Raw genomic sequence first — 18262 nt, 5'->3', positions numbered from 1 at the left:
CAACTATAGGTCTATCATCCCTCAAAGTTTGGATGTTCAAATCTTTATCATTTCTGAGATCTCGATGTGACAAGCTTTTTGTCGCGGGACAGAAAACGGACGACAGGATATGAATTTTAAAAAAATGAAAAAATCGCCTGGAGATATGATCATTTTCTATCAATCCTGAAAATTTCAAGTAAATCTATCTAGCCATCTCTGAGATATCTTGTGGACAAAAACTGGGAAAATAATAATAATAATAATAATAACTAGACTCTTGTTGCTATAGCAACAAAAAGGTCTTCCGTTCCTCATGTATTAATATGCACAAGAAATCCAGTTGTCTTGTAAACAGAAAATGAATATAATATATATAAGTTTTGTGTCTTGATCTATCATAGTTTCTTAGATCTTATTTATTCTTTGTTTTTAAAAAAGAAGGCTATCTGAGATATATGAGATGTCTCACCGGAAGTAGAACATTTTTTTACCATGTGTAGATGACTTTTTGTATTTCTATAGATAAAATGTTACTTATACGCTAAATAACCAAAATATTTTTAAAAATATCAAAATTGGGTGTACTTCCTGTGAAGACCGGAAGTTACGCCGGATAAAATAAAATAGTGTTAACACGTGTCCATACATAGGTCTATAATCCTACAAAGTTTGGTTGTTGAAGTCGTTACCGTTTTTGAGATCTCGTCGATATAAGGTTTTTTGTCTCGGGACAGGAAACGGACAAACGGAAGTGCTTAATGAAATTTAAATTTTTTATATCTTGTTACTTTCCTCTTTTACATTATTATTCATCGAAGTAGCTAAAACTATCAAATTAAAACAGTTTAACGGATAAACAGTTTAATTTGTTTGAACTCTTCCGCTGTGGACCGGAAGTGACGGAAGACAAAATGAAACTGTTTAAACACATCTTCAATCAAATGTCTATGTTTAGTAAAAGTTTCGTGTCTTGATCACGTACAGTACCTGAGAACTTGCGGGTACAAAATATGTTTTAAAAAAGCTTCCTGAGATAATCGAGATATCTCACCGGAAGTAGATTTTTTTTGTTTATTCAACACTGTATAGATGGCATATGTAAGGATCTATACTAATATCTTTATTCTATGGAAAATAAATTAAATCCTTAAAAACAAAAAAAATTGAAGCGCTTCCGGTGACGACCGGAAGTTACGCCGAACAAAACAAAAATGTTTAAACACATCTACAACTATAGGTCTATCATCACTCAAAGTTTGGGTGTTCAAATCTTTATCGTTTCTGAGATCTCGATGTGACAAGCTTTTTGTCGCGGGACAGGAAACGGACGACAGGAAATGAATTTTCAAAAAATGAAAAAATCGCCTAGAGATATGATCATTTTCTATCAATCCTGAAAATTTCAAGTAAATCTATCCAGCCATCTCTGAGATATCTTGTGGACAAAAACTGGGAAAAAAATAATAATAATAACTAGACTCTTGTTGCAAAAGCAACAAAAAGGTCTTCCGTTTTGATATACATGAATCAATTTAACCGTAGACATTGCTTCTCTTACACAGAGAAAATAGTTAATATGATAAGTATGGTAAACGATACATCCAGACGTTACTTCCATGTAAAACAACGAGATTGAAAAAGAAATCAATTTTTGAAGTACTCTCTGTGACGACCGGAAGTAATGCCGAACTAAACAAAACAGGTTACAAAGTTTGGTTGTTAAAAATATGATTAATTTGAATCCTTCCAGTGAAAACCGGAAGTGGCAGTTGACAAAATAAAACCCACTAAACATATCATCAATCAAATATCTATCATTCATGAAAGCTTTGTGTCTCATTCACTTACAGTGACAAAAATCTTGCGGGCATCAAATTTGTAAAAGGGAAAGCTACATAGAGATATTTGAGATATCTCACCGGAAGGGACAGGTTTTTGAAAATTTAACATTATAAAGATGACACATCTAAAATTGTATACTGATATATTCATTCCATGTAAAAGAAATAAATAAAGGAAAAACATATTATTTGTAGTGCTTCCGGTGAAAGCCGGAAGTTACGCCGAACAAAATAAAATAGTTTAAAAAAATGTACATATCTAGGTCTATCATCCCACAAAGTTTGATTGTTCAAGTCGACATCGTTTATGAGATCTCGTCGAAATAAGGTTTTTTGTCTCGGGACAGGAAACGGACAAACGGAAGTGTTAAATGTAAATTGTATTAAATATTTCTTGTATAGTTGTCTTTTGTACATTATTGTTCATCGAGCTCACTACAAATATCAAAGAAAAAGAGTTAAACTGATAAAAAGTTCGATTTGTTTGAACTCCTCTTGTGTGAACCGGAAGTGACGGAAGACAAAATGAAACCGGTTAAACATATCTTCAATAAAATGTCTATCATCCATGAACGTTTTGCGCTTTGATCACTTATAGTTTCTGAGAACTCGTTTGTACAAAATGTGTTTCAAAAAAGCTACCTGAGATATTTGAGATATCTCACCGGAAGTAGAATTGTTTTGTTGATATAACATTGCATTGATAACTTATGTATAGATTTATACTTATATATCTATTCTATGGCAAAAGAATTAAATGCGTAAACATAGTTATTTTTGAAGAGCTTCCGGTGACGACCGGAAGTTACGCCGAACAAAACAGAATAGTGTAAACACATGTACATACATAGGTCTATCATCCTACAAAGTTTTATTGTTCAAGTTGTCACCGTTTATGAGATCTCATCGAAATAAGGCTTTTTGTCTCGGGACAGGAAACGGACAAACGGAAGTGCTTAATGTAAATTTTATTAATAATTTTTTGTATACTTGCCCTTTGCATTTTATTGTTCATCGAGCACACTACAGATATCAAAGACAAAAAGTTAAATTGATAAACAGCTCGATTTGTTTGAACTCTTCCTGTGTGGACCGGAAGTGACGGAAGACAAAATGAAACCGGTTAAACACATCCTCAATCAAATGTCTATCATCCATAAAAGTCTTGTGCTTTGATCACTAATAGTTTTTAAGATCTCGCGTGTACAAAATGTGTTTCAAAAAAGCTACCTGAGATATTTGAGATATCTCACCGGAAGTGGAATTTTGTTGTTGATATAACATCGCAAAGATTACTTTTGTGTATATTTATGCTTAGATATTCATTCTATTGAAAAAGAATTTAATGCATAAAAGTTGTTTATTTTGAAGTACTTCCGGTGACGACCGGAAGTTACGACGAACAAAACAAAATAGTTTAAACACATCTACAACTATAGGTCTATCATCCCACAAAGTTTGGATGTTTAAGTCTTTACCGTTTTTGAGATCTCGAATGTACAAGCTTTTTCAACGCGGGACAGGAAACTGACGACCGGAAATGATTTTTGACAAAATGAAAAAAACGCCTCGAGATATTAACACATTCTATTAGTCCTGAAAATTTCAAGAAAATCTATCCAGCCATCTCTGAGAAATCTTGTGGACAAAAAAAGGGGAAAAAAAAAATAATAATAATAAAAAACCTTACAATCACTATAAGGTCTTCCGTTGGAAACGGAAGACCTTAATAATAACTAGACACTTGTTGCAAAAGCAACAAAAAGGTCTTCCGTTTTGATAAACATGTATCAATTTAACTGTAAGACATTGCTTCTCTCACATAGAAAAAAAGTGGATATGATAAATATTGTGAATAATCTCAATCACTTACAGTGACAAAAATCTCACGGACATCAAATATGTAAAATGGAAAGCTACACAGAGACATTAGAGATATCTCACCGGAAGTAAAATTTATTTGCTAATTAAACATTATATAGATGACATATGTAAGATTATATACTGATATTTTCATTTTATGTAAAATGAATAAAATATGAAGAAAACAAAATTTGTGAAGTGCTTCCGGTGACGACCGGAAGTTACGCCGAACAAAACAAAACAGTGTTAACACATGTTCATACATAGGTCTATCATCCCACAAAGTTTGGTTGTTCAAGTCGTCATCGTTTTTGAGATCTCGTCGAAATAAGGTTTTTTGTCTCGGGACAGGAAACGGACATGCGGAAGTGCTCAATGTAAATTTTATTAAACATTTCTTGTATACTTGCCTTTTGTACGTTATATTTCATTTATCTAGCTAAAAATGTCAAAGAAAAACAGTTAAACTGATAAACAGCTCGATTTGTTTGAACTCTTCCGGTGTGGACCGGAAGTGACGGAAGACAAAATGAAACCAGTTAAACACATCTTCAATCAAATGTCTATCATCCACGAAAGTTCCGTGTCTTGATCACTTATAGTTTCTGAGATCTTGCGGGTACAAAATGTGTTTTAAAAAGGCTTCCTGAGATGATTGAGATATCTCACCGGAAGTAAAATTTTTTTGTTGATTTAACATTGCATAGATAAGTTATGCATAGAATTATACTTATTTATTTAATTTACGGAAAATGAATTTAATGCGTAAAATAACTATTTTTGAAGTGCTTCCGGCGACGACCGGAAGTTACGACGAACAAAACAAAAGTGTTTAAACACATCTACATACACAGGTCTATCATTCTACAAAAATTGGTTGTTCAAGTCTTTACCATCTTTGAGATCTCGAGGTGACAAGGTTTTTCATTGCGGGACAGGAAACGGACGACCGGAAATGAATTTTTATGAAATGAAAAAATCATTCCTACACTTTATCATTCTCTATTATTCCTGAAAATTTCAAGAAAATCTATCCAGTCATCTCTGAGAAAATCGGGGAAAAAAATAATAATAATAACTAGACACGATCTCGTTGCGAGCAACGAGGAGGTCTTCCGTCCGACTTTTAGATGGTAATATGTTATCTCGACTTTGATATTCGACAACGAATCATGATAAATATGAGTGAAGTACTAACGTTGTTTTTTCAAATACTTGTATTTCTTTCTATTGAGAAAGAAGAGATTAAAGGAAGTGAACATGAAAAAATTATCAAGGGCTCAAATTTGTCTGTTAGGTGTGTATAATGATATCTGAAAAACGTTTGGACAGAGCAGGTTTCATCAGTAAGAATATATACCACTTAGAGTAACTAATTCTTGCAATCCATGAGAGCTGCCATATTGTTAAAATCATTACCTCACTGTTGGGTTATCTCTAAGCATCTAAGAGAGGGCAACACATTGCATTTTTACACACGTTTAGTAGGCCGAATAGAGATAAAATGCCATCATCGAAATGTGGATTGAAACTTGAAATGGATGTAAAGAGTTGTTATTTTGAAACAGTGTTTATGGAGGAAGATTTTGGATCTCAGAATGATGCATTCCCCCCAGCAGTTAATAGGACATGTAACTAGAATGGAATGTCCGTGGATCAGTGGTATTGTGACCTATTTTTTCTTGCACTCGGGAATTTCTTGTTTATGAGTTTGAACATTATTTGTGCTTCATAAATGAGCACACAAGGTGCATTGCTCAGCATCCTGATTTTTAAAAAGTGTCTAAGTTTTGTTATTCTTCTGACAGCATAAACAGAACCTGCGTACGTATCATCAAGATCTTATCTATCAAAAAAGATAAAAACAAATCAGAAAAATTTCCAGGGCATTTAAATAAAAAGTAACGGTAAGAAACCCCACAAAGAAAATGAAATTACATTTTTATATTAATTTAAATTGATATCTACAAACAGCATTTTATTTATTTAAACACTGACTGCCAGATCTCCATACAAACATGGTCTCATATTTCACAAATTAATTTATCTATTCATTTTTTGCACAAATCATGTATAGTTATCGGAGGTTCATCTGTAGAAATGTACTAAAATTTTGTCCTCATATGACAGTAAAAAAATTTTCTTCACATCCAGGCATTTTTTTTCGTAACTTTTATCAACCATGTACATAAACACTGGCCTAGTTCCAACATTGACCCAGTCACTAGCAGCGATGTGGGTGATCGATGTCAGAGAATAGATGCATGCTAGGGAAAAATGGATTACCTCCATAAACCTTTCAATGAGAGTGTTAAATTGATAAAATCTCTTGATAGAAATAAACAAAAAGGTTACATACCTCATTTTTAAGTTTCAAAAGGCTTTTAAAATTTATTAAGCAACAATTAATTTTTTCATGTTCACATCCTTTAAAGATTTTTAAATCTGGTCCCTAAAACATCTAATTACGTAACGCATGTGAATATCATTATTATAATGTTTGGATATGTAAACGTATTATAATTAATTTTTCTTTCATAACCTTTTACAAAATATTTTTCAGTAAAGGGCTATAGATCAATGAGTTAAGGCCCATATAGGGCCCTTATTTTAAGGGCTAGTCCATTTTTGATATCAAATGAAAGGTCATTTAGTTTTAAACAAATTGTGTTCAACAAGTATTAAGAAATTCGTCACCGTTCTTAAGATATATCGGAAAGAGGGTTAAAGAGGTTGATCCGTAATCTCCTTATGGGGGCCTTTTAAAGAAATTTTGAAGATAATGTATTGTTACATAATAATTGGGTACATTTTCGTTTATACAGCATTCAATATAGTTTTCCTTTCTGAGATATGGGTGATTTAAATTTTGGACTTTTGACCCCTAAAAAATGTTTTTTTGTAACACATGAAAAATCGTTACAATAACTGTATTAAAATCATTTTTGATTCTTTAACCTTTTACACAATATCTGTCAGTAAACGGCTATAGTTAAAAGACTTATTTGGATCCCAAATTTGAGAGGTTAGGCACTTTTTGTTAACATCAAATGAAAGTTCATTTAATTTCAAACGCATTTTGTTCAACAAGTGTTTCCAAGGCATTACCGTTTTTGATTTATCCCAGGAAGAATGTTTGAGAGATTGATCCTTTATCTCCGTACGAGGGCCGTTAATCGAACTTTTAAAGGTTGTATTTTGCTTAGTTCATTTTTTGAGCATGTTTTCTTCTCTACTGCATGTCAATATATATTTTTATTTTCTGAGATATGGGTGATGAAAATTTTGGACTTTTGACCCAAAGAACCCCTTATTACGTACAAATGGGAAAACCATTACATTGCTCTGATACATAACTGTTAGATAAATTTTATTTGCTTCTAAGACATTTCAAAGAATATCTCTGAGTAATCAGTCATAGACAAAAGACTTCAGACCCATCTGGGCCACATATTTGAGGGGTCAGTCTCTTTTTCTTTATATCGAATGCAATGTCATTTGATTTTAAACACGTTTTATTTATTTGGATCCCAAATTTGAGAGGTTAGATCCTTTTTGTTAACATCAAATGAAAGGTCATTTAATTACAAACACATTTTGTTCAACAAGTGTTTCCAAGACATTACCTTTCTTGAGTTATCCCAGAAAGAACGTTTGAGAGAATGATCCTTTATCTCCGTATGAGGGCCGTTTACCGAACATTGAAGGTTGTATTTTGTTTAGTACATTATTTTGAGCATGTTTTTTTCTCTACTGCATGTCAATATATATTTTTATTTTGAGATATGGGTGATGAAAATTTTGGACTTTTGACCCAAAGAACCCCTTACTACGCAACAAATGGGGAAACCATTACATTGCTCTGATACATAACTGTAAGGTAAATTTATTTGCTTCTAAGATATTTCAAAGAATATCTCTCAGTAAAGAGTCATAGACAAAAGACTTCAGACCAATCTGGACCACTTATTTGAGGGGTCAGTCTCTTTTTCTTGATATCTAATGCAATGTCATTTGATTTTAAACACATTTAATTAACGATGTTTAGAAATTTTTTTACCGTTCATGAGATATATGGGAAAGAACATTTATGGTTTGATCCCATATCTCCTTAAAGGGCCGTTCAACGAAATCTTGGTCACTAATTTGAAGTGTCTGTCGTTATATAATCAATATGAAATGAATTCTTTTGTAACTTTAATACTTTTGTCAGAAAACTTTAATCATTTTGTCAGAAAATTTTAAGACATTATACAGGTTGGGACCAATCGCCTAAATTGGATATACTAACCCGTTTGAGACATAATAGCCAGAATAGGATATAAATTTAAAGTGCAAAAAATGAAGAATAAAATTGATTTTGAAATTTTTGATAAAATCTGCAAAAGTTGAAATTGAAATCTGAAAAAAAAATTGTAACCAGTTTTAGCAGGGAGCAAGAATAAAATTTCCGCAAATATCTATTTGCTTGGTGTGATGGTCAAAATTAACGCATCGTGGTAACTGTAGTAAGTTGATACTCTTTCGACTTTTGCCATTAAAGAATTTGACAAATAAACATGGTCTAAAATAGTAGCTCCTTCTGTTGTTTTGAAATTTACGATTTGCCTACAACCATGTTTAATCATAAAAGTCTGAATAGGGCCTGCAGAAGATGCGTCTTCATTGAAGTCTCCAAGATATGCAAAGAATTTACTCTGAGATTTGTAATATGTAATCACCTTTTCGAGTTGCATCAAAAACTTTGTAACATCCAAGGAGTTGGGGCGATATACAGTGACAACGACAATATCTTCTGGCATACATTTTACACAGATTCCTTCAATATTTTTCACAGGAAGTGAACTAACTATTTTATTACAAGTTGCTTCTTTTATGTAAACACCCACACCACCACCTTTTGAGGCATGCAATTGAGAAACTTGTGCATTTGTGCAATCATATGAATCCGCTCTATTCGTTTGGTGAAATCTGAAACCATTTATTTCAAAATCATTCATGTTTTGTCCAGATCTCAGCCAAGTCTCCGTTAGGCAGATTATGTCTGCATTTTTACATCGAAAATCCATCTGAAGATCACTGAAATGTTTGCTAAGGCTTTGAATATTGTGAAGATAAATCTTTAAGTCATTATCTGATGTTTCAGCTTTTGGGAGTGTTAATGTCGGCATTTTCTCGAGAGCTGCATTGACTTCTGGATCAGCATAAATTCTTTTCTGTACCATTTCAGGTTTATTTGATTCAATGAATAATCCTTGTTTAGACGTAACCCTGCTCAACGCAACATAACCTTGTCCGGGTGAAAATGTCCGGTCTAAATTAACTACTACTTTATCAACTGTCAATCCTTGCACTTTGTGCGCTGTACAGGCCCATGACAATCGTAACGGAAACTGATGCCGAACAACATTTTTTGTTTTCTGGGACATAATATCCTCATGAATCCTTTCAATTAAAACGATATTTCCATTTTTATTTCCTTTTCCATGTTTCTTCCCGACATTTACATTATCAAAGGTTACTCCTATTGCAGCAACTGTGTTTTGTGCATGTCTCTGACCGTAGACAAATGTTGATACAATTCCCATAACTCCATTTACAAGGCCATCATCTACGTTGCAGTTTCTTGTGAGCATCACTCTTGCACCGAGTCCTAATAACAATGTGCTTGGAAGACTGTCTGTTTTAGAGCTTGTCAATGGCTTATCTCTTACGATCAGTTTTCCTGTAGTTCTATCTTTTGTGGAGTCTTGAGCGTCAATCTCAACAAAGTCGTCACATTTTTTTCTAAGCATTGTCAAGTTATAAGCATTAACCTCATCATTTGTTGCATAGACATGAAGGACATCGTCTGGGCCCTCTCGTACACATTCGTTTAAGATAGCGTTAGTTTGCTCTTCTAATGGTTGATTTATTTCTCTTGTTCGAAGTGTATTCAGTGCCTCTGCAAATGGAATGTCTTGTCGTTGCCTCATAATATCTGTCAATTCTACTACTTTGAAAAGGTCTAGCCAAAAATCGAAAGGATAAAGAGCACTATCCTTATAGAGACGTTCATCTTTGCGCTGTTTCACAGGCGGAAGCTGATAGAAATCTCCAACGGCAATTACTGACACTCCCCCAAATGGTTCCTTGCATTTCTTAATTTGAACTAGTCTTTCATGAATATAGTATAATAATCTTTTATACACCATTGAAATTTCATCAATGACCAGAATTTGAAGATCTGAAAGTTGAACTTGCATTTCACTGAGACTCTGTTCTCTCAATGGTTCATATGGCAATGGCATATGTTTTGGCAGTGAAAACAAATGGTGAATAGTATTTCCTCCGATGTTAAATGCAGCTGTTCCTGTGAAAGCTGTAAGAAGAACTGAAACACTATCTGGAGTTGTCAAGTTTTTTTCCAGTAAGCGTGATGCTTCATAATGTATGGCTTTAATTAGGTGACTCTTGCCTGTTCCTGCTCCGCCAGTTATGAAAATGTGCAGCGATTCAACTTTTTCGCCGAAGGTTTTCTTTAAACACCAATCTCTCACCAAGTAAAATACTTTCATTTGAGTCTCATTCAAATTTTGTAGAACATGCGTTATCTGTTCTCTTGACTGTGTATTTTGCTTTACCTTGTAAAGAACATCAGAATTATGTTGTGGTTGCATGTCTGGCAATTCTTCTGTAGCATTTAAGTCTAGATCAACATTTCTATTTCTAGAGCATTCATGTCTCATTACTTCTGTCTCTGGACAAAGATTTGCCCAAGCATCTTCTGGCTCCCCTATCTGTTCGAAGTGTTCTTGTGCTTCTGTGATTACATCTTCATTTTGGGCATACCTTGCTCTGTTTGTGTCAACAATGGATTTGACAGATTGCAATTTCTGTTTTCCTAATATTCGCACGTGCCCGTTTTCGTAAAATGCCTCATATTGATCATAGCCTGGTGGTTTTAGTTGATTAATTCCCCAGTAAGGCAAGAACAGTTGTAATTGGCACTGGTAATACTTTTCCGGCATTTTTTTAGCATCGAATCTTGGGTATCGTACTATTGCCGGCTTAGCACGTGTTCGCTTCTGAATAAATCCTTTTGAATTTTGCAGTTCAAACACATTTTCATTTTTAGTCTTTGGAACCTGTGATTTGGCAAGGACTCTGAATTCTGAGCAAAATTCTGCCAGGCACATGTTTTGAAACAACGGTTCATTTGGCCGACTTTCATATCTGTCTACAATGTTTGTCATCCATATGTCTTCATCGTCGTCTTCCTCAATTTCATCGGTTTTTCTTGATTTTTGTATTCTTTTGATTTGAGACAATGGTTTTGTCAGTCTCGTTGGATTCTCCCCAACTGGTATAAAAACAACCTTTCTCGAACATTCCTTCATTTTCAAGTTACATACCCGATAAACAGCTTCCTGTGCACTAACTTCTCTGTGAGTTAAATACGCAGAGCCAATTTTCTTTAAGGTTGATCGGGCACTTTCATTTCCTTCTTCTGCCTCTATTTTGGTTTGTCTTAACACCATTCCCATTTCTCTTTCAGACTTTGAAATGTAAGAAATAATGTAGACGATACAACTGAATGGATCCAAAACAAACTGAATGTCCATATTAGCATCCCAGCATTTCAAAAGGCACGGATTATACTGATTGGTCCATAATTCAGATGGGTTTCTTTTCAAAACAACTGACGTTTTCTTTGCTAATCGTTTGTGTGCTTCCATGTACTGTGCTTGTGTCAATCCCAACTTTTCGAAAACCTGTTCTGTGTTTTCCAATCCGTTTGCATCATCTTGGATTTCATTCCAAACTTGTAAAAGGATTTGTTTAGCCTTTGACTCTTCCTCTTTTAAATGAATTGTATCCGTATCATTTTCGATGTTGTCTTCCTCATAAGGAGAATTGATGAATGTATATTCAGATGGAGGTCTAGGAAAATTAAACCTACATTCTGTGCCCTTTTTTCTACACGACTTGGAATGTTTTTTGCTGTGTTGTTGTACAGACAAAACAATACCCTTGAGCTCTACATCTTCATTGTCAGATGGTATTGCACAACTCACATATTTGTCGATGAAAGTGCATACTTCTTCCTCTCCGTTTTCATCAAGGTTTGGAGCATTTTCTACCCAATATAAGCAATGCATGTGGGGTGACCCTCTTTGCTGGAATTCGACTCTCTGGAAATAATCACTAACATTTCCAATTGGTTGTGATGGTGAAAATATCACTTCTGTTTGAAAAACATGAAATCTATGCTCGAACATTCTAGCAACTGTTACAGGATTACTTCTCAGAACTTCATTTTTTTCACTCCAGTCCAACATACTTGGATCTCTTGGATCATTTTGCTGTCTCAATATCGTTGAAATTGCATCATTCCATCTATGTTCTGCAGCAGAAAATGAGCAAAACCACGTTGGGATTCCTAGCTGACGAAGCATAGCAAACAGATCTTTTTGTGAGGCTGACCAATATGCTGGCGTTCCACGTATGGGTTGCATAAACCTTAAAGCCTCGTCATTTCTCATTAGCTTTGATAGAATTTCGGGGTTTTGTACCATATTAGCTGTCATATTTTGGTCACATTCAAGTCTCCTAACAGATTTTCTGATTGATATTTGTGTTTTTTCTATAACTTGATTTAAGTCGGACATAAACTGGCAGAAAAAGATGTAGCTGCTGTCTTTTGCGAATCTATCATCAGTATTCATAAGACGATTGTTGAAGTATCTTGACAGTGTAATTCGTATTTCTCTTTTGTCATTCCATGAAAATTTTCCAGTAGGAAAGAGGTACGGAAATGTTTTTGCCTCATTACCTGGTTCCTGCAACATTCTAATCGGATTATTTCCTTCACCTGGAGCAATATCATAAATATCATCAAAGTAATGATCCAGAACCACCTGACCAATATCAACTGGTTGTAAACAAGAATCTGTCGCAAGTTGCTGGTGTTCATCGTTTAATAACTGTTCCTCAGTTTCAGCAGTTGTAAGACAACTCTCGACAGTTCCATTCCAGCTTGTATCTATTGCTACATCTTCATACCATTGATTGTTTCTTTTCAAATACTGCAATGCCTCGAATACGTGTTTTGGATTAACGAACTGGTATTCGATGAATCCTTTATAATTTAGTTTTCTCTTTAACTTCACTCTTAGTAACAGGTCTTCCTCAGGTTTCATTGGTAAACTTGTTACTTTCTTCAGATCTGATGGAACACATACAACTGGTCCATGAATATTTTGTTGACCTCCGTGTGGAAGAGCCATAATTTTCATAAACGGAATGTGTATCGCAATTAAGTGTTTTTCAAGACTGTTAAGTTCTTCAAATTCCTTCGGAATATCTTCAAGGGCCATTTTATTAGCTGCGGATTCTGCTGGAATATTTCCACTCAAAATTTTCCTGTGACATGTAAAACAAATCCATAAATTGGATTTTATACAATTTTCTTCACACGTCTCTGTACATTGGTGGCAATACTTTTCTTGAATGCAAACCTCTGCAACATTTGCTGTCTGTTCGTTTTTTGTATATGTGTGTCGTTCACACTTTTGAACTTGATTTTTAAATAAGAGCCGATCACAGCAACAGCAGGAATAATCTATCCCTTGTTTAGCTTTTTCTTTAAAGACTTTAACAGTTTCTTCCTGATTTTCCAATCTAGCTCGTTGAACACTTCTCTGTTTCTTTATTCTCTCTTTAATTTGTGCTTTTGTCGTTGGACTGGAATCGTATCGATTTTTACTTGAAGCCTTCCTTTTTGACCTGAATAAATCATCTTCTTCATACTTCATAGCTGCTGCATGAAGTTTTGTTTCCCGGAAGTTTTCATTTTCCCTGTACTTCAATGTACTTGCAGTATTGACGTGAATCCTGTGCACTTCATCTAACTTGTACTTCAGTTTACTGTTTGTTTTGACTCGTTCTCTGTGTTCAGCGTTTGATTCGTATTTCTGAATACTTTTCCTTTTGACGTCATCTCTGTGCTGTTTGTCAGTTGAATACCTTTCAATGCTTCTGTTTTTTAATTTTTGTTTATGTTCTTCATCATTTCTATATTTGTCAGTGCTTCTCTTTTTGGAAGCATTCTTATATTCTTGATCTGTTGCATATGCCTTAACCATTCTCGTTTTCACTCTTTGTCTATGGTTAGGATCTTTTTGATATTTGATTTTGCTTTTTTCCCTGCTTCTTTCTTTTGTTTTGATATTGCAGTCAATTTCAGAATGATACTTTTGTTTGCTAACCTTTCTAATATTTTCTTGAAATTCTTCATCATCCAAATATCTTTGAGCAGCTATTTTGAGTTTTTTTTCTCTAAAATTCATGTCATTCTGGTACTTTTTTCTCAAAGAGATTTTCCGTACCTCTGCATAACTATGATTTTTTTGTACTTCTGACGATTGTTGTCTAACTTTTTGCATTCGTGTCCGGTTTCGATATCGCTTTTCATACTCAAGTGAACTTTTAAGTATTGGCATTTGGGTCAAGTTCAACTCTTCTTCATTAACCGAGAGCACAACATTATAATGGTTTTGTTGGTGATGATTAAAGTAAAGTGCCCCTGTTCTATTTTGGTCACCGGGTTCTACATCATTCACTGCAAATCTTATCCATCTCCCTCCAGAGAATGTGTATATATCGCTGTTCAGTAAGTGAGCTGTAGCAAATATTTCAACCTCAGTAGCCCATGTACTTTCCTGTGTCATTTGTGTAGAAGAAATGTGACTTTCAACAGATTCTTCATCATCTACAAATGGTTGAAATAACTGTTTGTTTTCCATCATATGCTTACAGACAGCGCTGCGCATTACATTGTGAAAACCCTCAGAGTTTGTTAGACTGAATGAAACAGCTCTAAAAAAGCAGTTTCCATCTCCTAAGATTTCTTTTTCTAGCCTTGGTGTAGTAATGTTTGTTCTGGAGCATTGGATATCAATTAAATCTCTGCTTGATATGTAAGGGACATTCAATTTTTGGCAAAGATGTTGTTTGCTGCCTAAATTCAATGGGGAAAAACTGAACTGAAACTGTTCTTGACTAATGAACACAACATCATCATTTTGATCATATGTTTCAACACTCGTTGTTTCTAATAACATAGGGCTTTCAAATTGTTCACCAGAATAGTGTCCGTTCTCTAGCTTGATATTGTCATGTTCAATAGAGTTCATTTTGCAGGACACACCAGTCAAATTACATTCAACGCTGTTTGAATATCTCATTGAAAGAGCAAGATTTTGTATGTGTGAATATACTTCACCTACATTTTGAAGTAAAACCCTTGTACTTTTTCCAAACATACTTAACATCCCATTAGATGACCTTGAATGAGAATCAAAAGCAAAAAATCCACTTTCTGTTTTACCTATTAAAAAGGTGTTACCACCAAAGCAAACAAAGCAACCATCAGTATCCGCAAGAGCAACCTGCAAAGCTTCATCTAGAGGTAATGCATTAAATTCTGCATAGTTCAATTCATCATCAGCCATAACAACACTTGCGAGTGATTCTTTTGCATGAAATTGGTACGATCGATTAAAACACTCAAACAGTTCTGGTAATTCTTCCACAAGCAAATATCTTTCAGTAATTAATGAGCTCTTTTGCAAATACGAATACAACTCATTCCCTGTCATTAACACTCTATCCATATCTTGTGTAGTCCAATTCTTTGCATTTTTAAATTTGTGAAAGGCCAATCCTGCTAAACAATTTGCAACGCATTGAGTTCCAGCATTGTCTTCAAACAATGGATTAGCTTGATGAAATGACCCCTGTACTGAATAAGTTGATTCATAGTTACCTGTTTTACATGATTTCTGCAATAACTGACCAGTTTTTCTTTCTCTCTTGTTTTGGTCAATATCTTTATCTGAAATAACATTTTTCTCATAGTTTTCATTCTCATTTCTATTTGTTTTCCTTTCAGTTTCCTTTTTGTTTACCCTCAAGTTGCCCTCATCTTTTGATTTCCTGCTGGTCCCTCCATACATAGAGGTTTCCAGCTGCGCCTGACCTGCTGGTCCAGACACGTGCACGGTGTCCGGTCCAGGTGCCCTCGGTGGAGCACAAACCCTTTCTAGGGAGTCAGGGGACGGTGCCTTGTCCTGTTCGTGGACAAACAGACGACTTCCCCGAGGAGATGGCAACCTCGGGGCAGGTGAATGCATTTTCACTCGAGGCGAGGCCTGCACCCTGGCCAGGGGTTTTTCCTCTTTAGGCGGAAACCCCATAGAACCGTGCCCCGGAAAATTACCGGGAGAAGCTGCCTCAGCTTCCTCCTCTGTCCCGCAAGGAACAGAGGACTTTGTCAAGGTCTGATCGTCTTGGGCATCTTCATAAACAGATTTGCGTCTCTTCTGTCTCATTCTCTCCCTTTTTCTTTCTCGCTTTTGTCGAGTGTTAACAGCTTTTCTCTTTGGCATCTGAAAAAATATCCTAAAATTTAAAGTTTTCAAAACAACTTCTACATTATTGACTTTCTTTCTAATTAAAATTTAGGCATGAGATAATTGTATTAACTAATCATAATGTACTGTAACGGTAAGTTGACTATAATTAGTTGACAAAAATCTGTAGTCAAAGCAATTTTAATATACTGTAGAATTGACAATAATCTGTAGTCGAGTCGAATACTGTGGAATCATCATCGTTTGTGGGGACCAATGGTACATTTGTAACCCTTGCCCCACGAATTTACATCCCAATGAACATGTATACAATCATTTGTTTAATATTTATTAAAATGATCCACTACCAACGAAATTGCGTCCACATGAAGCAGGAAAATGTTGAGCTACCCACGAACATTGAACCCCACGAATATAAATGATTCGACAGTACTAGAAATTGTAATGTCATCGATTACAGCCGACAATATCAATCTAATTACTTTTTTTAGTTTTGAATCTTTTAGTGTTGTTAATAATATAATTCATAAAACAAAATTGATATCTCCATTTTTTACGATTTGCCACTTACACTTTAGAGGACTGGATGGTCGTGACCATTTTTATACGGTATTGGTCTCTTTTAAAACATCTTTATTATGAAATATTCATATAGAAATACTCATATCTTATCGTCAAAGTTTATGGTGTTTTTTTTATTTAATAATAATTCATAAATAAAAAATTCACGTCTTTCATTTTTTTTTTTTAGATCTGATTGCTCATGTTGACCATTGAGCCTTCTTAAAATGTAAATAATTATTCAACTGTGAATATGATTAGATATTTATTCTGTGTTTCATACTTCTGTGCAGACTTTTTAATTATCTAACCTAACATGTTTTTATAAATCAGTAGAGCTAACTTATGGTTGACCACAAATGAGAGAAATTAAAAGACATATACCCGCATTTTATGTTTATCTTTCAAGAGGAAAACACAAAAGGATGTGTATGTGTCACTGAGTTTATCATTGTCGTTTTTAAAAATAATCCATAAAAGCAGCTACTGGGGTATGGCAAGCCTTATGTTTGGATAACGATTAAAAATAGTCCAAATAAGGATCTACAAAATTAAAACAATAGCAAGCTCTACATTTTAACTAATTCATAAAAATCATGAAGGGAGATTACCATGAACTTCTTTATATATTGTTGATAGTAATTTAATGGCAAAATTTTAATCAATTTTCTTTTCATGAAAATCAATAACAAGTGAAAAGCTGTCAATGTGACAGCAAACCGGGTTTTCTTTTATGTAAACTGTATCCATAATCCATGTCAACCCTTATCCAGTGAAATGGAGTACCCTACATGTATATGCAACATTTTGCCAAAAAATGACTAAGTTCAACTTCCTATCTTGAGAACTGTAGGAGGAGTTATCCGTACAATGAGGATACCCTATATGCAATATTTTGCCAAAAATGACTAAGTTCAAAAGCTGGTATTTTTTTCATAAATTATCGAAAATCAAAATCCTAGCAATATGCACACCTCTGATATATGTACAATTGATCTGCAAAAGAACAACTTCCTATCTTGAGAACTGTAGGAGGAGTTATCCGTACAATGAGGGTACCCTTTATGCAATATTTTGCCAAAAAATAACTAAGTTCAAAAGCAGGTATTTTTTTGATAATTTATCGGAAATCAAAATCCTAGCAATATGCACACCTCTGATATATGTACAATTGATCTGCAAAAGAACAACTTCCTATCTTGAGAACTGTAGGAGGAGTTATCCGTACAATGAGGGTTCCCTATATGCAATATTTTGCCAAAAAATGACTAAGTTCAAAAGCTGGTATTTTTTCGATAACTTATCGGATATCAAAATCCTAGCAATATGCACACCTCTGATATACATGTATGTACAATTGATCTACAAAAGAACAACTTCCTATCTTGAAAACTGTAGGAGGAGTTATCCGTACAATGAGGGTACCCTATATGCAATATTTTGCCAAAAAATGACTAAGTTCAAAAGCAGGTATTTTTTCGATAAATTATCGGAAATCAAATTCCTAGCAATATGCACACCTCTGATATATGTACAATTGATCTGCAAAAGAACAACTTCCTATCTTGAAAACTGTAGGAGGAGTTATCCGTACAATGA

The 18262-nt window shown here is 34.4% G+C and overlaps 1 protein-coding gene across 1 annotated transcript; it reads right to left on the bottom strand.

The window, feature by feature from the left end:
* Window positions 1-8639: 8639 nt before the first annotated feature.
* LOC117686352 (uncharacterized) lies at window positions 8640-16117 on the bottom strand. The gene is made up of 4 exons (XM_066072500.1): window positions 15638-16117; window positions 13455-13675; window positions 9194-13091; window positions 8640-8657 (listed from the first exon to the last, which is right to left on the bottom strand). The coding sequence occupies exons 1-4, from the start codon at window positions 16115-16117 to the stop codon at window positions 8640-8642; spliced, it is 4617 nt and encodes a 1538-aa protein (XP_065928572.1).
* Between the last annotated feature and the right edge of the window lie 2145 nt (window positions 16118-18262).

The sequence above is a fragment of the Magallana gigas genome, chromosome 9, assembly GCF_963853765.1.
Source record: "Magallana gigas chromosome 9, xbMagGiga1.1, whole genome shotgun sequence".
In the NCBI taxonomy this organism is placed as follows: Eukaryota; Metazoa; Mollusca; class Bivalvia; order Ostreida; family Ostreidae; genus Magallana; species Magallana gigas.
The sequence above is the reverse complement of the archived record's forward strand: the minus strand, read 5'-3'. Positions and strand labels throughout refer to the sequence as shown.

Excerpts from the sequence above, each read along its gene's own strand:
- LOC117686352 (XM_066072500.1), bottom strand. The coding sequence starts at position 16,117 with ATGCCAAAGAGAAAAGCTGTTAACACTCGACAAAAGCGAGAAAGAAAA. Across the intron at positions 13,676-15,637 it reads AAGATGAGGGCAACTTGAGG|CACAGAGATGACGTCAAAAG; the intron begins GTAAACAAAAAG and ends ACTGACAAACAG. Across the intron at positions 13,092-13,454 it reads GAAGAAGATGATTTATTCAG|GAAAATTTTGAGTGGAAATA; the intron begins GTCAAAAAGGAA and ends TACATGTCACAG.